The 25,835-nt window shown below is 41.5% G+C and overlaps 1 protein-coding gene across 14 annotated transcripts in view; it reads left to right on the top strand.

Moving 5' to 3' along the window:
• The window catches only part of ABLIM1 (actin binding LIM protein 1), a 225,521-nt gene that overhangs the window by 166,787 nt on the left and 32,899 nt on the right, over window positions 1-25,835 (top strand). For 13 of the 14 annotated variants that reach the window (XM_030487219.1, XM_030487231.2, XM_030487222.2 and 10 more), the window contains 6 exons: window positions 3,303-3,390; window positions 7,259-7,317; window positions 16,314-16,391; window positions 19,142-19,297; window positions 24,289-24,324; window positions 25,575-25,704. In XM_030487219.1, coding sequence (XP_030343079.1) covers window positions 3,303-3,390; window positions 7,259-7,317; window positions 16,314-16,391; window positions 19,142-19,297; window positions 24,289-24,324; window positions 25,575-25,704 — 547 coding nt within the window. The remainder of the gene's footprint in view (window positions 1-3,302; window positions 3,391-7,258; window positions 7,318-16,313; window positions 16,392-19,141; window positions 19,298-24,288; window positions 24,325-25,574; window positions 25,705-25,835) is intronic. The other variant, XM_030487229.2, reaches the window with a different exon arrangement.

Genomic DNA, 25,835 nt, shown 5'->3' with positions numbered 1-25,835 from the left:
AGGGGAGATGATTGTGAGGGGACAGGAGGGGTGGCCATGAAGGAAGATTATGAGGGGAGGTGTGGGGTGGTCATGAGGGAAGATTGTGAGAGGACAGGAGGGGCGGCCATGAGGGGAGTGGTGGGGCAGTTGTGAGGGGAGATCATGAGTTGGCAGGAGGGGTGGCCATGAGAGGAGATTGTGAGGGGATAGGAGGGGTGGCCATGAGGGGTAAAGGGAGAATATGAGGGGAGAGCAGGAGAGGCCATGAGGGAAGATCATGGGGGGAGAGGTGCGGCGGCCATGGAGGGACAGGAGGGGTGGCTGTGAGGGCTGAGGGGAGATCGTGAGGAGACAGGAGGGGTGGACATGAGGGGTGAGGGGAGAGCAGGAGCAGCCATGAGGGAAGATCATGAGGGGAGAGGTGGGGCAGTCATGGCGGGACGAGAGGCGTGGCCATGCGGAGTAAGAGGAGATCATGAGAGGAGAGCAGGGGCAGCCGTGAGGGGAGAGCATAAGGGCAGTGCTGGGGTGGTTGTGAGGGGAGATCGTGAAGTCAGGGGCAGCCATGATCTGTGAGGGGTGGCCATGAGGAGTGAAGGGGCAGCTCTATAGTGTGGGCTACTGTGAGGGGGCAGATGAGGGCTGGCTGTGACTGGAGATCATGAGGGGCAGCCATGAGGGGGAATCAGTTTGCCCTCAGTGACATGGGGTAGTGGTGGGCTTGGCAGTCCTGGGGTTACGGTTGGGCTCGATGATCTTAAAGTTCTTTTCCAACCTTGTTGATTCTATGATTCTATATCACTGGTCAACCCCAAATCAGTGAGAGTGCAGAACCACGGAAAGCTACTCAAATTTAACATCCATATATTTACATTTATAATGACACTTATAATACACCTTTGGCCACTGTTCCATCATTCTGCAACTCTAAGGCTCTGGAAGTGTTTCATAAATGCCTGTATACCGCTACTTTTTTTATCTAAATATTTCTGTCTATTATGTTCAAATGGGATTTAATCTGAGAACCTATTTTAGATTTGTCAGTGTGGGTAGAAGGTAAATAGGAAAGTCAGAAGAGATTGTTTATGGTTATAAATTGATAACTGATCTTCTTTGCTTCTCCTGCCAACACACACACCAGTTGATTTAACTGAGAATTTATAGGCAGTGACAGAAACGTGTAGGTTTAATATTTCATTTGACAAGAAATTGCTGTCAATTCATTCTAGTCCATTTAGTAATTTGTATGCAAAGTAAGAGTAATAATGTTCAATATTGGTTTGGGTTTAGCACTTCTAGCTGAACCAACCCAGGGTATTGTGATGAAGTCTCTATTTGTTTCTCATATAAATAGCCTGGCTTTTAGAAGCATATATACTGCTTATAGCAATTAACAGATGAGTACTTGAATCCAGGGGCCCTTTTCTAAAGGATCCTCAAGAAAAGCTTTGAGATGAGGAGACAAATAAGTGAAATGTTTATCAGATGCTCACAACAACTGAGAGACTCATTAATACTAGCATTGGATGGGATACAGACCCTTTTAGGACAAAGTATGGATCGAGCTAGCAGAAGTGACTGACTAAAGTTATTGTGAATTAACTGCAAAACAAGGAACAGAAAACTTGGAAGCCTGGGGTAGGACTGCCAGAGTAGCTATGGAAAACCCAAAGGATTTGCCCCTTTTGCTTGTGACAGTGAAATGCAGCTTTTAATGAAAACATAGCTGTGATACGGCTTTCTTATTCTTAAACAAAAAAAAAGCACAAAACAAAAAACCTCCAGAAAACCCAAACCAAAACCACCACACCTCAAAGGCCAGACTGGAAGAACAGAAGCTGAAACTATACTGATGTGAATGGGTGATTTTCTTTGTCCACATGCCGTGCTCTTCTCATAATACAGAAATCTCTGCTGTGAACCTAACTACCCTTCCTAAAACTACATACTTATGCACAAGGGTCTCAGTCCTTTCTGTCTGCAAACTTGGTAAACATTTCACAGGACACAAACCCATCTCAGATGGGATATCTCAGGTTGGTTAATCATAATATAACAGGCCCCATATTCTCTCCAGTTCCAACTGTGCAGCTACTTAGCTACCCTACTGAATACCTTTTGGGAAGCTATGAATTTTATTTCAGGAAAATCAATGTGTCTACTGAAACTTTGAGCTCTGTTAGGCAGTAGCACAGTTCTGCTGCAGAGATATTCTTTAGTTGGGTGAGGCAGGCAGAGCCCAGGAAATATTCCTGGTTTATTATTTCATATCTATTTTTCAATTACTGTCTTCCTGTTTGGAGAAGATCCTTTCAGTGATCCTGGCAGTGATTCAGGCTTCTTGGAATTTTTTGTATCTCATTAACCGGGAGCAGTTCCCAGGACATCAAGTTTGCCATCTTCTTTAAATCAAATAAGTCTGAAATCACTTGTGACAAGTGGCTTGGTGGGCCCCACTCTGCTGAAGAACTTCATGCTTAGTTTCTGATGCAAGGAAGTTAATACATTGGTTGCTTTTGTCTTGTAAGGTGAAGAAACCACATTAATATCCATGGATTGATTTTTCTGAAATCTAATCAGATTTGTTTATTATCTGTATCAATGTATTTAAGAGAATGAATGGCTCAGTGGATTTGGGTAAGAGGATCTAGGGTATTTAGCACCTATACACCAATAGATCCAATTCAGCTCAAGCTGTCTGTGCTAGTGTAGCTTCTGAAGTTAATGGTCCCGGAAATGGCTCTAGAAAGCTCTCTCATTAATGCCCACGTAACCAGTGTTGGGAAGAAGGCCGAGGAATTAAAGGTCAGGTTGAAAACTGTTGTTCATTGTCTAAATTCATCCATAACAGTGGAGCAATTGAGAAAATACATGTTTGACAAAATGAGGAGGCAGCAGGTTCATACAAATAACTGCAGTGTGGCATTCGTTGCCTTGGACTGTTAGATAGATGATTAAAAAAGGTGTTGGGCAAATCATGGGGAATAGAAAGACTGTTGCAGCCTCTAGCCAGGATGTCTTTAAATGACTATACTTAAATGGGAAGGTGTGAAGAAGAAAGGCTGTCCTGTGTTGTCCTGTTTCTTGCAGGCTTTTGCCCCAAATAGTTGCTGTGGGCCTCTCTTGGGGGCAGGATAATGGACTAGGTAAACCTCCAAAGTGAAGCAGTATGGCAGATCTTACATTCTCATTGCTGTTGTCACATCATGAGGGCAATGTTTTATCAGAACAGGTGAACTAGAAGAAAAATGACAGTGATCTGTCACAAATAATGAGTGCAATGCATTTGTCCCTCATTCCCCTCTTTCATTTTTGTTTAGGCAGGCGACAAGCATTATCATCCAAGCTGTGCACGATGCAGCAGGTGCAACCAGATGTTCACAGAAGGAGAAGAAATGTATCTGCAAGGTAAGGATGTCTCCATTCCAAAACTAGAAAATCAGACTTGATAACTTTTCTGTCACAGACTTCAGGAGTTCATAAACCATCCCCATGTAATATGGGCAAGGAGGTCTATGGCTTTAATAGCGTTCTCGTATGTTTTCACTTGAAACCCCTTTGCAGGCGTTTGCCCCAAACAGTTGCTGTGGGCCTCTCTTGAGGGCAGGATAATGGACTAGGTAAACCTCCAAAGTGAAGCAGTATGGCAGATCTTACATTCTCATTAAATGGTGATCATAACAGTGGTTTTGCAGTGACTCTACACCCTAGCTGAGGCAGACTGCGTCTTCAAAAGCTGTGTAACAAAAATGAGATTTATTAGGCTGCCTCTGAGTTTGGCATTTCACAGATAGCTTAGCACACGGACTGGTATAAGAGATACCACACAAAGTGAGAGGGTTTCCCCTGAGTTCTGCTGCTCAGTTTCTGAGCTCTTCTGGACCTCACTCCACACTGTGCTATTTGCACAGTCTATCAGAGAGTGGGAGTTCATGTTGGCTGGGCAGGCTGAGGCTTAAATTTCTGCAGCTCCAAAGATGACAGAAGGCATTGCTTCTACTTAAACTAGGCTGGATTTTAATGAATTATAGAATAGTTTGGGTTGGAAGGGACCTTCAAAGGTAATCTAGTCCAACCCCCTGCAATGAGCAGGGACATCTTCAACCAGATCAAGTTGCCCAGCGTCACATCCAGCCTGGCCTTGAATGTCTCTAGGAATGGCACATCCACCACCTCTGTGTGCAACCTGTGCCAGTATCTTACTACCCTCGTGGTAAAAAGTTTTTTCCTCACATCCAGCCTGAATCTCCCCTCTTTACTTTGTCCTGGCCAAGGTCAGGTGATACGAAAGAGGAGAGACGCCTGGCTCCTTGATCAGCCATAGTTCTCTTGGCTGTATCTCCCTTCCTGTGGATGTGAATTAATGTTCTTCATGCTCACTCTGTCTCAGAGGAGGAGCAGCCCAAGTTGCATTGCTTTGTTGTTCACAAGCTGTTTTCTGACTAAGTAATGTTATTGCTGAGTGTGCTTCAGACTGTCCTGCCAAAGCTTTCCTTGCTGAATTCAGCATGCTTGGGAGTGTAAGGGACCTAAAAGCCTTTCCTCTCAGCTGATATGTATATCCTGACTCCACTCAAATAGTTTACCCTAGGGCGCAGAATAACAGCATTCCAAGCATTTCTCTGAAGTAAAAATACAACACTAAAGCTAGAACCAAAATCACACTATTGATAAAATACAGGAAAATAGGCAGCTTTCATCTCACTACTAATTGTCCTCTCCACAGCACCTGAAAGCACTGTGTTTGCATTGCTTTGTGTAATAGAGGAGCCTGCCAGGTTTGTAGTAGCTACTTTTGTTAGAAATGTATGGGAAACCTGCAAAAGAAGAACATGGAAAACCAAGCTATTTTGGGGCTTTCTATGTTAAGGATAGTTTGAATAATGCTAGTAGGAGCACTCTGGCTTTGCCTTGCTCCAGCACAGGACAATGATAAAGAAGCACCGTCAGAAACTTGCCCATTGTCTTCTCAGTAATCTATTACTCTATGGACTGCCCCAGAAGACTGTTGCTGAGCTGGGATGTTGCTCAGCATTTAGAGGGATACTTCACTTGATTCTCACAGAGGCTTTCAGCCTTATTTAGTGTGTTAAAGTTACTGATTTTTAGAGAGCTGTATGTTGAAAAAATGGCATGTGCAAAGTAGAAAGCTGAATAAATGAACATGTTGATTGGTGTCTGCCAAGTGAGCAAACAAACATATGCTGAGAATGGGAATAGCCACAATTTGCTGAACTATTTCTGGTAGGAAAAAGAGGGGAGATGCAGCTTGAGAATGTGCACTGTTCCAAGCATTTAGAAACATGGTGTCGTGTTTGGATGAATAAAATCTACAAGTTGTAGGTGGCTCAGAGTTCAAGATCATGACAAATTTAACTTCTTAAGCCTGCTCTAACTGATTTGGGGTTTTAAATTTCACATATTTCACACTTCTTAGCATTTTGTGAAAGAAAACTCACAACCATTAGCTAAGTTGCACCATGAAAATGGCATCCAGGCTCTCTTTCATTTCTTGTCCCCTTCCAATAGCTGCATCATTCTCCTGGGCTGTCCCTAAAATTGTGCCAGTTTGTGCTAAATACTGCCCCCAAAATGCAGTGACAACTTTTTCTTTGATGCTGGGGACAGTTTAATAGAACAAATAAACAACTGAGGTACAGAGATCATTTTTCTCAGGGTCAGACTGGAAGCTCACAGCTGAATTTGAGAGTTGAACCTAAACCTTCTTAGTTCATCAGCCTTGTAACATGAACTCCCTTCCTCCTGAGTGCCTGGATCTGTCTGACCTCCTAAGCAAATGCACAGGGCATGCTTCTCTCCTGTTCTCGCAGGCTCTGTGGGGTCCTGGCGCTGAGGCTGGTGTTTGTTTACAGAGATGGCTGTTGGTACACTTCTCCCTGTTGTCTGATCGTTTCCCCCTGCCAAATGCACAGCTTCTTCTTCCTCCACTCGGACTCAAAGCCAAACATCTCAGACCCTTGATCCAGAGTCACAGCGTTCTCCTCAGTCTCCTGATGATGATTATACTGCGTGCTGCTGGGAAGTGAAATCATTCCTGCTGGTCTTTACTCCTGTACCGAGCCATGTAAGGGCTCGTTAGAACCAAATTTCCAGGGGCCCTGACCCATTCCTCTCCTGGGCTTGGAGGGTGGGGTTTCCTCTGGCTGCAATTGAGCTAATAGTCACCAGCAGGAGACCTGGACTTTGCTCTGTTTGGTTTCTTCATGGACAGAGTGAAGAGGTGACTTTCCCCCCTGCAGACAGACGAGGCTCTGTCTTGGCTTTGTGGTGACTGCAATGAGGTTTGAATTTCACTGCAGAAAGTGAGCTGCTCTGTTTCAGCTTGGCTAATACCTGCCAGCAGCTTCCCAGCAGTGACCACGGTTCATACTCCGCTCCAAAGTAGAACTGAAATGGGATGGAAGTGCTCCTTGCCTGTGACACTGTTCAGACCTTGAGGTCAGCCAGATATTTCCATTTTTACAGCATCAGGGAGAATCCCAGGTTTTGGGGCCCAAACAGCAGAGACCTTGCCTTTTATAGTAGAATGTGTTGCTGGAATATGCCGTATGGAAATGCCAGAGCAACACATGCCACTGACACTGGAGTACAATGACATGTGTGCCAATGGCAAGTATGGTACACTGTGATGTATGGAGAGGCTCTTTCACATGGTGGTGCTTCACCACTGGCCTCTCTAGTTTAGTGCAGTGCGTGAGACACAGCCCTGACTCTCCTGCACTGTGAATTTTCTGGTTTTGCCTTTCCTGTTGCATTTTGCATAATTGCAAGGAAGAGGTGATCTGAGTAATATTTTACAGTAACTATGACACCTATTGCTCAAGGAAGTCATAGGACTTTCCCACTATTAATGGACCTATAATCAGAACTTCCTTTTCACATGTGGTGCCACATGTAAGGGGAGAACAGATCAGGTAACCATGGCCCAGTTCTTTTGCTCTTACCCTCCTGCACAGAGGAACCCTCTGTCTTTCAGTTCCTCTAGCTGGTGCTTGCTGCTTGAGGCTGTTTGAGATTTAATTAAGAATGTGTGCAAAGTGCTTTGACAGCCTCTGCCGTAGATGGGCTGATGATTTGAATAGATTTTGTTTCACTTGTATTTCTCATGAGCTAGAATTGAATTTGAATGACTTGCATAGTTCATACAGATTCACCATCTGATGGTGATGAAGGGATTCTCTTCCATAACCAACTCATCATGACCATAGGTTATGTGCTCTGTTCTGACTAAAGATGTTTGGTTTTCCTCCCTCAGGTTCCACTGTCTGGCATCCCGACTGTAAGCAATCCACCAAGACTGAAGAGAAGCTACGGGTAAGCTGAATTCGTAGCAAAGACACACTAGATACTTTGCACACACAATAACTGAATGTTGTTTTTAAAAGAGGGACATTTTCCGTGGTGGTCGTTTTTCCACATAGCTGTCACCACTGGCAGAATAAATAGTGGAGGCACTTCAGGTGTTGCTCTGATTTTTAGCCTCACCACCTCCCCATACCTGTCTCAGCCCACTGCCTTAAAGATAGTGACATTTACTGACATACAGACATGACAAAGTCTCTAAGACATTTCATTTTGTATCTCACGCTGAGAAAGACAAGGAGAAAATGTGAACAGGGCAAGTGCTACGATATATTTAGTATCTTTGCACATCTCTATAATTGCTCTATAGTTCATCCCCCATTCTGCATGGTTATTTACAGCAGTTAGACAGTGTGGACTCTTCTTGCTTTTTCATCCAAGTAAACCTCACCCTAAAATGATCCTAATTTGAATGCCAGGAAGATCTGCAGTTACCTGTAGAGTCACCTCAGCGTACCCAGACAAACTTTCTGTGTCAAATCCTTGATAGCAATGATGCTGCACTGATAAATGCTGGAGCCTGGCTTTTTGCGTGCAGCAGGCAATTCTAAGCCCATACTCACTAAATCAGTTTACTCTTTCTGATGTCTCGGTTGGTCCTTTGAACTTTGCTAATTTTTCTGAATATTAGAGATTGCATATGAATAAAATGTCTTTCAGACAAGGAAACTAAGAGGCACTGTCATGTACCTTAGGATATCCTGTGGGTTGTGTTCTATGTGTGGCTCATTGACAGGAAGCCACGTCCTTCAGAATTTGTTCAGGTGCACTGGTCTGTAAAACACCCCCTGCAGAGAGTTCACTGTGATCATGGCAACATGCAGATAAATTCTTGTTAAGCAGAGATCTTTTTAGTGTGGGCTGTCCTGATAATGCAGAAGTATAATTGGACCTGGATGGGCATGTGATCTAACATGGCCAAATGTTGCTTTAGGTACCATCCAGCATTTACACATTGTTCTGTCCTAACTTTCCATAAGAAAATGGAAAATTGTGCCAGGCTGGATTTTCTTCCTCCTTTAACAATTTGAACTGTGTTTTGGCCCTACTTACGTATCAGAATGCTGGTGCTCTGTAGTGAGTTGGGGTACAATACCTCCCTTTCACTTGGACCCAAGAGTCTTACCAAAGCACTCCTGACCATGCTGTGGCCATTCTGAACCTTCTCCAGCTGATCTTATAAGTCATTTGGCTTATTCCCATTCCCCATGGAAATGGCCAAAGTCCTGTTCAAATATTTTCCTTTTGTCCGTCACACATTCCAGCATGTCAGTCTTCTTCCCCCTCAGCTAATCTGAATTGAAGTGAATGATGTAAATGAATTCATCCACCTGCAAGACTCTGCCTAACTGAGTTCTTGCATAAGAATGAAGCAAAGAATGCATATTAAGGGAACATATGAGACATGTTATTGCACAACTACCCAAGGTCACCTTGTTCCTGGGTGAGAGCTGCTATGCAAAGGTTGAATATGCCTTTTAAAGGCACTGACAAGTGCACTATAATGAAACTAGCTGGAGAGATGGAGAATTTTTACCTTCAACTGCACATCACAGTCTCTATCTACTCTGGTGCAAAGTCAGACACCTTATTTTAAAATCAATTTGAATTCGTTTTGATGTCTGTCACATTCCATGCTGCCATCAGATGAAGGCAGTAGCAAACAGGTAGGTACAGAAACAAATGAAGCTGGGGGAACTGTGTGCTATTTGAACATGTCGCCTCTAAATTATGAACTGTACTTTGACGTTCAGTTTCTTAGGGCATACATTTAGACCTGACCTGAGAATTGGAATATGGTTTGTGAGTTTATAAATCCATGATATAGCCACTTTCAGGGGCAGGCCTAGATTTTCTGGTGGTTCTGCAAAAAGCCAGTGACTTGGCCTGTTTGTTCTGCTGTGTTTCCTTTCCCTGTAGAGCAAAACAAAACAAAAAGCTCTTTTATCACTGAAGTAACTTCAGAAGTTTTCAGCAAGCTCTGTTTTCTCTCAATAACTGAGTAGTGATATAAACTAATCAGCATTCTACGTGGTAAAGATCTGGAACAATGGTTGCTTTAGATCTTCCCCCCCATTGGATATTTGTGGAAGATTACAAAGCCAAAACAAGCAGAAAATAAAGCAACCATATGTATGTTACAAACATACGTGTTGCTTAGGAGTTGTTTTATAACTATCTGGCTGACGTGATTCTGCAGGGATCAGTAAGTAACATAGATATTACAACACACGGATTATTATCTAGCAAGTAGATATTAGTAACTTGATTGAAAAAAAGAGCTTAACCACTGAACTGGGGAAACTGCTTTCGTTTTCACTCATGTTTTCCCTTTTGTGTTTCATGACAGCATTCCTCATCTGAGTTCTTTTATCCAAAGAGTCTGGTTCTGCGCAGGCCACGCTCTGCAGAGGTTGGCTGTTGTGTTTTCATAGTGTTGATAACAGTCTTCTTTACCGGGAAGATACTTCATTACTGTCATTTGCTGTGCTTGCTCCTACTTCTGCCACACAGCTTTCTGCTATCACTTGCCACCATGGGCACTGGCGCTGTGTTTTGCATCCTGTGGTGCAGTGTTGTGTGTTAATTCTCACACTTTTTATTTTGTTTAATGAAATACTTAAAATTAGATTTTTTTAGGTTTCAGTGAGCTTTTGGGAGCTGTAGTATTGTTCTTCCACAAGTTCCTCCTCTAAGATAAATCACTGCAGTGCAAATATGAAGCAAACGAAAATGGTGAAAAGCATTTGACTTTAAAGCAATGATTAAAAAGAAATAGTTTTTCATGAACAATGGTTCATGCTTTCTAGAGGAAAAAAAAAGCATCAGTTAAATCAGTTCCTTTTTTATATGTATGGAGCAGCTACACATGAATAGTTTAGTAAAGAAAATACTTACAAAATTCCAGGTTTGGACATGCTCTGTGTGCTGTCCAAGAGCATTTGCCTCTCTCTAATGTGGGGTACATCCACGTCTGAGTTGGGATGTCCTCCCTGTCCCTGGACTACCTTTCCACTTTCAGACATCCTTGAGTTTGCTTTTCACCTACAAACACCACCCACTTCCATTTGTTCTTCTTTATTACTTGTGTCTGCTGTGGGGGACGTGTGGCTGTAGTGCATGCATGTACACCTGAGGTAGCTTTCACCTCATAAAGTAAGAATGTGCTGGTATGGTCTTAGGACAGGCTAGCAGTAGGCAGACAGGCTGAGAGAGTCCATGCCACTGGATTTCCATTGTGTCTGCTTGTGCTGCCTTCACATATCTATTTGCAAAACAGACATAGTCATATCAGCAGGCGGGGCAGGATGTTTGTGTTAGATGCAGTCTGCAGGATAGTGTTGTATGGTTGAATCCAGTGTTGTGATTTAGTGGGAGTTAATGCAAGCCCTCTACCTTTTGTCCTGCACTGTACTTCATTCACTTCAGTTAGGATGTTGAAATGCATTAACCACTCTTGAACAATGGTCTCTCAGTTAGCTCCAGAACTATGTATAAAATACAGCTATAAAGATGTGTTACGAGGGCTGCTAAGGAGAGCAATATCTCTGCAGTCCTAGGCTTTATGGAATCAAATGTTGGAGCCTGGTAAGAGCAAACTGTGGGACCATTTCACTCATCTCTTAGGCCAGTGTAGTGCTTCTTGCATTCAGCTTAGCATGCACGGGTGTATGTTTCCAGTGTTGAAATCCGGGAGCCTTAGGATTAGAAAAATGCAAATTCTATCCAATGTTTTAGAGAAATATGCAAGGCAAAAGAGGAGAATCCCATGCCAAAATAAAGGTATGCTCTCTTTCTTGTTTTGTAGGCTGTGTAGGATACAAATAGCTCAAGGTCAGATGAATATCCTCCTGTGTAAATTTGGTCAGGATTAAATTCTGGTTAGATTTACATGCTGATTATACAAAGTGTAATTCAAGGCAGCTTTTGGCTTCAAGTGTTCTTCTGCAGAGTAGACACAAAGATACTGTCACTATTGCTACAAAGGTGGGCCAAAGGCTTGAATCTACGTGAAAACTGAAGGTTGAAAATTACTGAGTGAAAGCCTGTGAATTCTCTGAGAAGTTTGCTGTTGAATTCACTATTTTTGGGACTTCCCACTTTATTTTCTTCTGCTTTCCACTTAACTTACTCTTGCTGGAGGCTTTGCATGAGTAGTCTTGTAAAGTTTGTTAACTGTGTGCCTTCGATGAACATGTGTTGAAAATTCATTCTCCTCTCTGGCCTTTGTGTCTAGAAAGGGAAGAAAAATTAGTTGTAACCTATTAATGTGTGTGTTTGTGTGAGTTTGAGCTAAACCTGTTCACTAGTTTTGCCTTGATGCATACATAGTGTAGATTTTTTAGGAGAGAAATAATGAATGCATTCACCTGAAGGAAACACCTGTAACAAGAAGGGTACAGTTAAATTAGCAGACAAGCCCAATGAATGCTGTAACACTGAGGTGCTTTATTTGTCATACACATGGCCACTGAACATTATTGAAATCCATAGAAAGCTTGTATTCAGTGAACCCTGGTTCCAAGTCCTGAACAACTGTAAAATCTTGCAGTGGATGAAGCAGGTAGTCCGAGTAGCAAGTGATGCACTGAGAAAGCCAAATACCTTGCTATTGCAAAGTAGAATTACATCCTAATCTTCTATTAGTTGTTATAAACATGCTTCACTTAAAGTAGCTTCTGAAATATAGAGAATTTGCTTAAGCTATAGTGTTAAATGTCATCAAGTGAAAACATATTCATTCTTCTGCAGCTATTACCACCACCTTGCATTATGAACTCTATCAAAAAACTAAGGCAGGTACTGTAAATAATGCTGACGATGCCTTTGTTAAACAATAGTGCATCCAGTTTGGCCAGATGTTCTAGGGATCAGTATTGATCTGGTTGCCTGCACTTGTAAGTTCTTATAGAGCATGATTCTGAACATCTGGATTTGAGAACGCCGGAGCCATCACATTGTAGCAGCACCTGGATGATGTGACTGGCTCTCACGTAACTTCTTGCAAGAAGTTATTTATTTAGATTATGTGCCATGCATGATGACATGACAGACTGAGGTAAAGGCAGATGAACATCTTCAGCTTTGCAATCTCATATTAAAAGAACACGTTAATCAATTCGGGGCATATGCATGGGTGATATGATAATTGAGACTTGAAATTCACAGTGAAGCTAATAGGATGAGCATGAAGGTGTTACCTCTGCCAGTCTGCCAGTGAAGTTGGAGAAGAACTTTTGCATTCAAGATAAATGCATGGAATGAAGAACAAAACTGTAAAAATAAGAGCTCTGGGATAAAGTGGGAAATACTGGGAAGGTCTCGCAGATCCTTTAGATGCTTTGTGATCCGGTTCTTTCCTTTGGCTCCTTTAACGACATGCATGAATTTATATTGACTGAACTTCTATTGGTTTTTTTTCATACACTTCATAGACTTTCTGCATCTGGCGCAGGCATCCCATATTGATATATTTACTACTGTTAAATCCATTCAGGTGGAAGGGGAAAGAAAAAAACAATGACTCTTCTACTGTCAGAAAATGTGGGAAAAGGCCATGCACCATAAGAAAAGAAAAAAGATTAGTTCTTTATAGAAATTAGCCTTAAATTTCCCTGCACAAAGGTGGCATTATGAAAAGCTCTAATTGAATCCTCCAAGAACAAGACCAGTCACATAAAGAGTGTTCCAGATCTGTTTGTAGAAGAAGTAAGGCAGCTTAACTTGTTTTGTTGCTGGGAGGGTACAACAAGTGTCACAGAACTATCGTGATGGAAGGAAATACCTCAAAATTAATGCATTCATATTAAAGGGTGTTTCCTCTCATTTCTTTACCTGTTTTCTTCCAATAATGTGTGCAAGAAATGCTCATATGACATCTCCACTGAAGGTTAAGGGCTACATCAAGGATAGCTGCTATTCCTGTTTTACCTGTGCTCTGATCAGCTCTCACCTAAGCTGGAATTTATACCCCATTGCAGTTACATCAGTAGACTACTTGATCTGCAGTGTGTTTCTTTCCACCTTTTTAAGGTACAAAGTCACAGTGGTGCACAGGGTCAGAGATTCTCGACTGCTAATGAAGGTGTAATGTATAATCTAATAAAAGCCATACCCTGTCACAGATATTCAGTCAGGAGCTATTCTAGTTCCCTTAGGAGAGGAGCCAACCATAGCAACTTAAAGTATGCCAAAGGAACAGCTTCTATCAAGGAATCTTTAGTGTGTGTTTGTTAAGGCAAGCAGCACAAATGTTTTTAAATGCAATGCAATTGTCTTTAGGGGAAAGTGCAAAGCTGTGAAGGATTCCGGACCATATGGGAAGCAGCAGAATAGGAAAGAGCCATCTGCGATGGAAACAGCCTGTGTAATTCAAAACAAGAAATAGGGCAAAGAGAGGCAGGAAGGGGGAGAGTAGATGTAGAAGTCATCTTTTTCATGCACTGTTTTCAAGGGTATGTCATAAATGAAGAGAGAAGACACAGTTTTAGATCTGCTTGGAGTAAGCTCCGCAGGAGAGGAATGTTGAGTGCTTAGGCAAGGGCTGGTAGGATGGTGTCCAGCCCAGGCAGTGTGGAGCTTTGCAGTAGATGAAAGGTACAATTGATGTATGCAGGAAGAATTACAGAAAATAGGAAACTAGTTTTAAAGGGTGTCTTATCTGGCTCATGGCTGTGTTATGGGATGGTAATGGAGCAGAAGCACAGTGTGTAAATGAAGAACAAGGTGCTACAACTTGACAGTGCATCTGACAACTGCTCCTGTACTCCAGGGTTAGGAGCACCTAAGAAAGTTGTTAGCAGGGTGTGGCTGAAACTATCTTCTTAAGGTGTCTAGCTCCATTTATAATTCACTGAAGTGAGAAATACAAGTGAGTTTTCCTTTGCTGAAAAGGCTTTTAGCAGTGACACTAAGAGGTGAGACTGAGGAGATGGACCAAGGGCTGAGAATTTCTTGTTTGCTGAAAGTGGTTATAAAAGATGCAGGGTGAAGAGCAGCCAAGAGGCCCTGCTAGGTGGGAAGAAGCTGTAACTGCCTCTAACACTTGTTTTCCTGCAACAGGGAGAATTGAACTCTTAAAACTCTTAAAACTTAAAGTATGTCTGTCAAAAGCCAAAGGTAACAGAGACACCCCTAACAGTACCTCCAATGCTTAGTACTGTTCCCTATGTTGTAATGAAAACAATTGTTATCCATAGCAACTGCAGCAACATGTTACGTGTGTCCCCACTTAGACAGTGGTGAAATGGTAGAGTGGAAGGGGGGAATAAAGTGTTTCTCAACAACAGCCAGATTTTTCCAGCTTAATCCTTGTAACATTTCCATGAAACAAGTGGTTGTTGTTGGGTTTTTTGCTTTGATTGCATCATGGGAGGAGCTTAAGGGCAGCTGAGAAATTTCTGTTCCCTTTTGGGATGTAGGAATTTGCAGCTACAGAGAGGAAAGGAAAGAAACACATAAAGGTCCAGCTGAGAAAAGTGTTCTCAGACATTCTCTGGGGAGGATTTGCGGCTGTGTCAGTCCACAGCCACATCTGCTCTGTTTGATCTGAATCTTCACGTTTTCTGGTGGAACATGTTCAAAGCCTTTTATTCCTCTGACCCTTCCTGACTGTGGTGATTTCATTTCCACAAGTGAAGTCAGAGAAAGCCTGCTCTATGATCCACAACCAGTTTTCAGCAAGTTTCTTTTGTGCGAATGGTTTCAATAGCATTCCTGGCTACGAAATAAAAGGTAGAAAGTCTCTGGGGTCTGTTGAATGATCCATTCGAGGAATGTATGCTGAGAGGTAAGAAGGGTCCAATAGCCTTGTTGTGTTCACTACAGATATTTCCTAAGCAAAGCCAGTGAGCCAGGCTGTAAAGCCTTGTTCTCTTCAGTGTGTGCCTGAAGGTCCTTTAGTTCAATGTCACAAGCTGACAAGGTAAGGACTATTTACCAAAATCTAACTTTCAGTGGCTTTGAAGTATCCCACTGCACTAGTGTCATCAGTCATCTGCTGACGCACTGCTTGGTGAGGGGATTTGCTGCTTTTCAGTCAATTAGGGAGCAAAAATTGTTCATGGTTTCTCAGCTGCAAGTGTGATATTGTTGACTACTGTTGTGTTTCTGCTGTGTGCCACGTTCAGGAGCGATTGCCGTAATAGCCTGGGTGACTTTTGATTGAATAGTTGTTTTTCAGATTCATCAAGTTTTCAGGATCCTGACATCTCAATGCTAAGTTTGTCTTTTCTCCCAAAAAATTCCTCAGGGAATTTTAGTCCTGTGAAGTGTGAAAAATCCACTAATGTGGAACAACACTCACTCTGTAAGGGTGTGACTGTTCTCATGAATTTCAGCTTGCAGGACATTGTCATTAAACAGAAAGAATCGTGACATTTCAATCAACAGTTTAGCTTTCATGTTGCATCAAGGTTGTGCCGCAGATATAGGGAACAGCTCCAAGCCCAGGATTTCAGGTCCTTCTACTTAGAAGGACTGAATTTAGTTGTATATTCATAATGGAAATCCAGTGACGGAACATCTGGAAAGCAATAACGTGTGTGCTGTGCTCCTCTCAACAGTTTGCCTGCTGGACTGCTGATACCTCTAGCTGTTTGTGAACTAACATTTTGGTTAAATGGCTAGCAGGACTATCCTGGATCATACTTTGTATGGCTCCTTGCAGTGTCTCTGGCGGGTGTTGTTTGATTTTGTTCATTATTGTTGTTAGTCTTTTACATTATATGATTTAGAAAGCCTCTTTCCCCTCTCACAGCACTCCTTTCCCTACCAAGATAAAAAAGCCCACTTGCCTCACAAGATTGTGAAATTTGCTTGCATTTGTGTTGACATTTTTTCCTAAATTCAGTTAATTTCAAGATGTGTGCAGATTTCTTCACATAAAACCAAAATTACCAATGTTAATGGCTTCAGGTTGCTCTGAAAAGTTGTTTTTTGTTTTTCAGCCTACAAGAACATCATCAGAAAGCATTTATTCCAGACCAGGTTCCAGTATACCTGGCTCTCCAGGCCACACTATCTATGTAAGTATTCCTTCTGATGAATAAGCTGCTGATCCTTTGTTTGCATATGAAGTGCTCTATGCTGAAATAAGTCACTTTTATGCTGATGCTAATGTCTTTTCTAGTGGTTAGATAGAAATATACAATAAATTTCCCTTAGAAATATACAATAAATCTCTTGAAGTCACTTGGTGATGTGAAGAGGTGCAGAAGGCAGACAGATCATTTGCCTTTTTAGGGGCTATGTGAGGAGATCTGGGCATCTCGATATGCAGTTCTTAAGAGAGCTGCTGTCTGCAGCTGCAGGATGTGGGGAGGACGGTCAGCCACAATAAAAGAAGCCTGGCTGATACAATACCTTCCGTTTCAGAAGTCAGATGTTTTGGTTGTGGAAGGGAAGGGGGTTTTTATTCAAGAAAAAGAATTACATTAAGCATCTTTCTTTCACTAAACAGTGCTGAAAGTACAAAGCTATTGATAGGCTATTTTGTTTGTGGTTATCTGGGTTGCAGGGTTTAATATGATTCCTTCGGTCATCAAGCCTCCTCTTCCATTATTTTAGAGGCTTTCTTTCCATTCTTGGCCTCATTGTTGGTACCTTTTGAGCCCATAAGATCTTAGGTGTTTAAAGTGGAAATACAGTAGCAGAAGGTTAGCCCAAAATTTTCAGAGGAATAATGTTTTCCTCCTCTTTCATATCATTTTTCCCAGCATTTCAGTGTTGTGAATGTCAGTACACTTTTTTTCGTGGCAGAGAAGTTCACAGGCTGTAGTAATCCAATTCTAAGGAGGAAGAATATCAACTCAAACGTACTTGGGCAGAACAACTCAGACCCTTCTCAAACTTGCTGTATTTCTATGCATATAACCTACACTTCCAAAAACTCACAGTATTTAAGAGTCCTCTTCCTTGAAAATCCACATAACCTTTGTCCTCATATAAAACATGCTCTCAGATAACCTGCACAAAATCCAAGGCAGAAGTGAAGGATAAGAGCTAAAGAAGAGAATCACAGGAAGGCAGGTTAGTGAGAGGGAGTCCCTTATGAGAGTAGCAAAGATGAAGGTATGCTGGGAAGAAGAGGCAGACTACAGGGCAAACCTTCTTTTCTGTTACCTATGTGTAATGCTGAATTACTGATTTTATAGGTAACCTGAAGATTATATAGGTGAAAATGTAGTGTAAGGCACATATTTATCATTTACATGTATAATAATGCAGAAAAACTGAGTTTGAGTTTACTGGTTCTTCAGGGCATTTCAACAACAACAACAAAAATTAGCTGATACATTAAAAATGTTCACACTGCAGATATGGAATCACAGAGCATGTTCTGGAGAAGTGCCATTCTGCTGGTAATATCAGCTTCATGAGCTGTAGCTTATGAAATTCAGCTGCTGCTCAACAGCACAGGCTGTAGGGCAACACGGTGACCTCAACCACGGGCTGCAAAAATATCTGGTGATTTATATTGGATTAAGAATATCCAGACATATTTGCAGCTCATTAACAGGCCTGTGGTAAAAATAACACAGAAATAACATGCATTAATACACCTACATGTTTTAAGGATTAAATCGGTTTAAGGTATTTTGTTGTATCTGGTGAGTAAAACCTGAACAGATTTGAGGCTGTTTTTAGAAAGTGAATTTCCTATTTCAGACCTTGTTTCTCAATCCAAAAATGTGTTGTCTTGTTTCTAATTTATGGCATTGCTTAAGAACCACCAAGACCAGTGGTTATTAGCACAGCTCTGGGAGGCAGATGCACCTTAATCTGAAAACACTAGGTGCTAGTAGTACTCAGGAAGAAAGGAACTGAATGTGAGTAGAAACAGATCAGCCTTGTTTCCTTGAGTAGCCTTCTATGAATAAATAATATGTTTAGCAGAAGACTTGAAGCCCAACTTAAATATTCTCTTTCAGTTTTAATCATCAAATGTAGTTCTGTAGGTAGGTAAAAATGTATGATGTTGGGGGTTTTTTTAAGTCTTCTTTGAAGTCAGGAAAGATATTAGTTATCTATGCTCTATGTAAGGCCTCTTTCTAGCTCCTTCTAATGAGTGCAGCTGCCTTTGGAACTGATTTCCTACTTCCATGTTTTAACTAGTCAAGAGCTCCTTGCAGTTGTAGCAGAAAAAATAGTCAATGTTTGTACTGTGTGGTATGCATTTAGTAAGCAACATATGCCTTAGTCAGAAACTTGGGTATAGGTTGAGTGATGAGTGCAATATAATAATTTGAATTGGGAGCTTGGATACTCAGTCCTGACAAATAGTCCTCCTTGCCTTTTGATTTCCTTGTAATAATTGTATTTCCTCTTGTGTGCAAACTTATAAGTTGAATTTCTGTCTGTGGTCACGTGCATGGAATCCTCTCGTAATCTCTGTAATCTGCAAACTAAATTCATGTTATCACACATTTTACATATGGGAAAACAAGAGCAGAAAGGTGAAAATACTTGCCTGAGGCCACAAAGTGAATAATTTTCAGAGCTGAAGTTTCCAGCTCGCTGCTGGGGATAAGAAACTTTTGTCTTAGATCTGTATAAGCCATGCTCTTTCTTTCCTAAACTGAGAAAACACTGTGTGCTTTTGCAGAGGAGGCCTGCTGGAGAAGAACAAGAAGCAATCCCTTCGCCTGTAGAGTGCCAAAAAGGGTTTTCCATAGCAACAGTGTGACAACAAATACACAGAAATCATAAATTGTGTAGAACAGAAATTACCAGTGCATTTGTGTAAGTTAATTTATCTTCTGTCTTTGACCTTCAGGCAAAAGTAGACAATGAAATCCTTGATTACAAGGATTTAGCAGCCATTCCCAAAGTCAAGGCCATTTATGACATTGAACGTCCAGACCTAATTACATATGAGCCATTCTACTCTTCCGCCTACGAGGACAGACAGGAGAGACAGAGTCTTGGAGAGGTAATGAACTGACACACAACTCATTCTGCTGTATGCTTTGTTCAAAGCCTGCTTCGCTTCTGTCCTCTTTTGCAACAGTTTCTAATTGACACTCCTAGAGATTGTTGCTGCTGCTGTTCCAAGTGCTTTTTGTCTGTTTGATCTGGGTTTAATGGGAACCATCGTGATGATGCCTCGTGCAAAACTGCACAATTAAGCATACAATTAAACACCTACATTAACACCAGCCACTGGTAGAGGAATGGCAAGGGGGGAGGCTTGCAGGTTGGCTCTATGTGTGTTCTCATAGCTCGCATGGATAGCTGAGTCTTTGGGTACAGCAAAATCCAGAACGTGAGGCAAAAGCCAACCTGGTGTCACTCTGTGAAGCACCAATATTCACAGCAGAATATGAGGAATACCATGGTGTTCTATGGCAGTAAAAGGATTAAGAGCAGTGGGATGCTTTCTCACATACCGAAGGGAAATGTGTTTCCAGAGCACTTTGCCAGACTGGATAAAATCTGAACTAGGTCAAGATGAAGTGCTCTTCCACCTGGGAAAGCCAGGTTAGGTACGGAAATAGTTGCCTCACATTTTAAAGTGCTGACATTTAGGAAGGATTCTTGTATCCTGCAGTGATAGAAAAAACATACCTAATTTATTCTCTTAGATTTGTATTTAAATATATCTTTCAGGTGGTAGAGTCCCCCAGTTTTGTCAGGTGAACTTCCATAGCTGCGGGTACTTATTTACATGGTTCCATTGCAGATTGTGAAGCAGGTTTTGTCATTTAATACCACCGGACTGTAAATCAGACTTCCTGAATTTAAATCTAAATGGACATGGAAATAGATTTACTTCCTTGCAGTCTCAATGATTTTACTGACTAAAACTGAAGATGAGCTGAGGACAAAGGAAGTACAGTAAATCATCCAGGCACCAGTGGTCTGACGTTGCCCAGATCAGTGACTCATAATCTGCTTTCTTAGCAAAGTGTTCTGCCCACCTTCGGATCAGAGCTGCCTCAGGTTTTCTCCTTTGTTCTTTAATGTTTTATAGCCTTAGTCTTTTGAATTTGAACATGAGTTGGAAATTGAGGAGACAGTTCAGCTCAGGAATAAAAATTAGAGATTAACAAGTCAGAATATTACAGAATTTCCCCCCTTAGCTTTGTGTTGTTGGTGAATCCAGCTGACATCTGGATCAAAACCACTGTGAGATGCTTTGGTGACCTCTGACCAGTTCCAGTCGGCTTGACCCATTCCACAGAACCCCCTACACGCACAAGTCTCTTGTTAGTCACAGAGGAGGAACTAATCTCACCCAGAGAAGGTGAGCTACTTATTAGTCTTTAAGGGGAAGCTTCTCACTTGCAAAGCAGTAGGTTGGAAGCTGATGAAGCAGTATGGTGGAAGCTGTTGGCTGTTTATGCTTGTTCTGATGATAAGCAAAAGCCTTTGGAGTTTTCTTATCCAATATTTCCACCAGCATTAAATCTGATTAGTTTCCAGTGAATACAGAAATTTTCTGTGGAAACAGAAGGACTCTGACCTTCCTTTCAGAAGATCTGGCCTTTCCACCCAATGCTACTGCTGACTTCTGTCACCTTGGGCAAGTTACCTCACCTCTTTGTACCTGTTTCTCCTCCCTTCCCTTGCCCTAATGAGGACACGAGCCCACTGGGGTAGAGTGATCTCTTACTTTGTGTTTGTGTTGTGATAATTGAGTAACAACTTACTGGGAACATCATACATCAGTCACCATCATCTTTAAAAAGCAAAGGAGGTGACATGTTTAGTCACAGCAGGGATTTCTAGACTTTGAGTGATTTAACCTGCATTCTCTTTGCAAAGTGTGTGTACGTGGTGGTGGTAAATAAAAGGGGACCCTGACATTAAGCTTGTACACTAGAAATGCCCTTCACCATGATTTAAAAACAGAATGCCAAACTCAGCTAAGAAACATTTCTGGGTGTACAAGGGAGATGTGCCACCAGAATTAATCCAGGAGTGGAGACAAACATTAATTACAGGGAATGGGCTACAAAAAGATTACATACCTTAGATGTAGAAAGTGAGAAAGCACAGCATGAGACTTTCTTCTTTATTGCGATGGAAGCTAAATGCTCTGAAAAGTTCTCACTTGTAATCTCTCTTGCTCAGTTAAATCCCAGTCTTGTTTTTTCTGGAAGTCTGTGATGAAAAACGTTTTCACATAGCACCATCTAGTGAGACCAGGCATTTTGTTACAGACCCGCCAGCAGTTAGCAAGGAAAAGAAAGGGAACTCATGGAGAGGTGGGTTAGCTTCGGATAGAAAAGATATGAGGAGATATAAAATGAGATCTGTAAATTAATTTTCTGCTACTGAGGCTGACCACTAATGTAGTCCTTCTGCTCTGCTAACAGCAGCCTCAGTAGCACTGAAATAGTCTTTTTTTCAGCTCTTTTATTGCAGAAATACTGAGAGAAGAAGCATTTTACCTCCATGTCCTTTGTTTCTAGTATTCTGTCTGTTGAAAACACTGAATGTCTGTGAATGAGAAAACGATTTTTTCTAATGTGACAGATGCTTCCAAACGGAGCAGGCATCCTACCTGGTAGTTCAATAAAAAGACAGTTAAAATGAGGTTGGTGCAAAACGTTGGGATTTGTGTTATAAAATGACACCTGTAAAAGTTTGCAGAAATTCCCCAGAGCACAGAATGACCTGTACAACTTCAGGTATAGGGCAGCCCCTTAGAGCTCAAAGAGACAGAGCATTGAGCCTCTTGCAGCGTGTAAAAGTTTTACTGTAAATTTGGTGAGAAAAGGTTCTCTACCCAGACTCCTTTTCCTCCCCCTTTCTCTTTTCCTCCCCCTTTCTCTTTTCCTCCCGCTTTCTCCTTTCCTCCCCCTTTCTCCTTTCCTCCCCCTTTCTCCTGTCCTCTCCCCTTCTCCTTTCCTCTCCCCTTCTCTCTCTCTCTTTTTGTTTGGAGTCCTCCCTCTGTATTTCCTCTGACTTACAATTCTGGAGCTGAGCTATTTCTTCCCAGTTGACTGCACATTGTACTTCAAACTGACTGATGTAGGCTTCTGTGATAGACCAGATTTCAAAAGACCTCATAAACCCTGAAGAACCAAGCATCCCTTGGCAGACTCAGAGTTTGAGATATGGCGGTTCACCTGTGCATGATAAAACAGCAAATTGGCTCCAGAGTGTGGTTCCATTTCCCAAAAAGTAATGAGCTGATGTCGGATTTGTGATGGAGTAAAAATACATGAAAGGTTGGTTGTGGATTCAGCACATTACTTTCTGGGCTGCCTTCCCAGCCTTAAGATTCCTGTTTACAGTAGTTACTACTGTCTTGTACAGTAGTCATTACCTTAGCATCTAGGCAACCACAACAGATTATGGAAACTTGATTATTTACAGTAAGACATAAATTACTAGTAGATAAATGTGGGAATGCACATCACAACAAGTGCTTCTTTCATTCATGTTGAAAGTTTTAGATTAACGCTCAGTATTTGTGGAGAATGATGCTACAAGATGTTCCAATGAAGCAGAGTCTTTTATAGCTGCTGCTGTTCTATTTCATTATAGCTCTAACTCGTGCAGTTATAAGGAAGAAGCTCTTTACTGTGAGGGTGGTGAGGCACTGCAACAGGTTGCCCAAAGAAGTGGTAAATGCTCCATCCCTGGCAGTGTTCAAGGCCAGGTTGGACAGAGCTTTGGGCAACATGGTCTAGGGTGAGGTGTCCCTGCCCATGGCAGGGGGTTGGAACTAGATGATCTTAAGGTCCTTTCCAACCCAAAGCATTTTATGATTCTATGATTCAAGGCTTTGATGGAGAGTAACAAGGGCAGTCTGTAAAAAGCTTTATGGAAACCTGCCGAAAGGAAGATGTTCTGTACCCAAATAAACAAATGTCACTCCTTTGGAATCTTTCCATTCACAGTGTCACCAGCTCTGTGAGAGTTAATGGTGTCTCAGTGCAAAATGATATTTATTACCTAAATGCTGCATACATTTTACATTTTACACTACTGCTGTTGTATATTATTGTAGCAGTTAGACCAGAATCAGCAGTTTTCCTTTGAAGACATCATCTTAATAGCTGTATCATTCTGTAATAACTGTGGTCTCATTTAAAAGCATAATCTCTTGCACAGTTTATTATGGCAATTAAATAATATTGAAGATTAGTCATAAAGAAAATAACTAAATCCTGATCTTCCAGCTTCAAACATGGGCGCATAACACGGCCTTTGTTCTTGTTTGTACCATCAACATATGCATAACCCTGTGTTTCACTTCTAAAGGTATTTCTTGCCTCAGTTTCCCTATCTCTGTAATAGAAACTTTTCATAATATTGTGCATATGTCTGCCCACTGGCCTTTGCATAGTTCTTTCATTCTAATCCCTGTCTATTCTCCTCACGTAACCATGGTAGAACACAGATTTAAAGGAGATCATATCAAAGAAATGTTGATGACAGCTACGTGCTCCTTTGCATGGGTATGAAATGTAAGGCCTTGGGGAGAAGCACATTTTTGCCAGAGTGTGTGTGTTGGAGGAAGAACATGCTTCATCCTGGAAGTTCCTCTGTATTTCTGATTTTCCATGCAAAGCTCTGAGTTCAGATTATTTACTTTTGATTTCCACTTTAAAGATTTCTTCATAACAGGCATGGTTATTAAATTAATAACCCTTTCTGATTTGGATCTTTACGGCTGTGTTTTAATTACCACACTGATTAGATGGCTGAGATGATGCTTCATGATATTCGACTGAATTAATCACACTTATAAAGATTCTCTCAGAAACTTTAATTGCTTCAATGATTTATGGACCAGTTCCTGAGCAACATGGAAAAAGCAAGTTCCAGCGCTGCAATGGCCTCAGCAATTTCTGTATTACCACTTTACATTGCCATATATAATATTTGCAGTAATATTTAGATTACCATTTTCTGGCCCAGCACATGCAATGATGATTCAGTAACCTTATTTTTATGTCTTTGCAGTCTCCAAGGACATTATCACCTACCCCTTCTGCAGAAGTAAGTTTGGTGGAACCTTTGGGGGCAATATCTTGCTGTGATTAGAATTACTTCAGCAAATGCACATGTTGATTTTGGTACCCGTCTGATCCATCTGTTTGCTACAGACATGTTTTCTGAATATTAAAACTTAACAAAAATGAGTTTTAAAAAGAAAACACTACATTCTTATTGACAGATTGTACATAAAAGGAAGCTACTGCTCCTACCCATTTGTTGCAGAGTCATTTGTCCAGCAGAGGTCACTTCTTGTACATTCATCCTTGTGGCACAGGCGGACTTGGATCTCGGGAGTTAAAATGCTGCTCTAAGCATCTAAATAATAAGCCATGTTTGCTGCTTAAACATTTGCAGCTTTGTCTTGCAGAAGGCATACCTATGCTTTGGTTTGCTTCTCCTTTACCGTAGGAGTTAATTTGCACATCACAATAACATGAAACATTTGGAAAGTTGATTATCAGGATACAATAGATGCCACTGCAGAATCATTATCATTTTGGAGGTGGGGAGTGTTGCTTATTTGCAACATAGAAGTTATAGTGATTGCTACATGTTAAAAAAAGTGACTGTGAAATCTCCTGTAAATCTTCATGCATTGACATCAGTTCTGTCCCTTTTGTCTTGGTTTGGTTTGCTTCGTGGGGTTTTGCTGGGCTGAGGAGGATGGGTTTATTTGATTTGAGGGTTTTGTTTCTTTTTATAGGCTTTTTCCGCAGGAAACCAAGTAAATTGAATTTTGCTACACAAGAAGGTGTCATGTTTTCAGATACAAGGGGGATCTAATTTGGATATTAAGTACCTTTTGATGTAGCTATTTGAGACACATGGTAAATTAAGCCACAGAGAGCTCTGTGCTGCAGCTATTGAGTTCTTGCTGGTCTCCAAGTCAGCTACCTGAAGGCCAGCTCGTGTATCTTGTGCAGTGTGCTGCAGGACAGACATAACTCTGAACACAGCTTCCCTTATGGAGTCACAGGAATGTGGGCAAATCTGGAATTATATAGAATTACATAGAGATTACAGGTGGAGTTGAAACCTTCCAAGGCTGAATTCTGACTCAGACTATAACAATGGATTGGAGTCTTTGGAACAGATCATAGGAGAACAGTCAGAATGAAGGAGCTTGAAAGCTGAAGGGATATTGTTATTTCAGTAGCTTCTGCTGGTGTCTTCAGATCTGTGAAAGTTAAGTGCTGCTAAAAATGTGTCATATGCCTTTCCATTTATTAGTGAATGCTTCTGTTCTGCAGGGTTATCAAGATGTTCGGGATCGCATGATTCACAGGTCTACTAGTCAGGGCTCCATTAATTCTCCCGTGTACAGTCGTCATAGCTACACACCCACCATGTCACGTTCCCCTCAGCATTTCCACAGACCTGGTAAGGGCAACTGCATTACAAGTCTTTGTAAGACTATTGTTCCTTCATTATGTCACTTAGTGGCACAGCAAAGCGCTTGTTTCTCTTAACAGGGAATATTCAGGATTGAAACATTGTGGCATATTTTTAAT

This window comes from Strigops habroptila, chromosome 5 (genome assembly GCF_004027225.2).
Source record: "Strigops habroptila isolate Jane chromosome 5, bStrHab1.2.pri, whole genome shotgun sequence".
Lineage (NCBI taxonomy): Eukaryota > Metazoa > Chordata > Aves > Psittaciformes > Psittacidae > Strigops > Strigops habroptila.
Note: the sequence above shows the minus strand (reverse complement) of the source record. Positions and strands in the feature narration are given on the sequence as shown.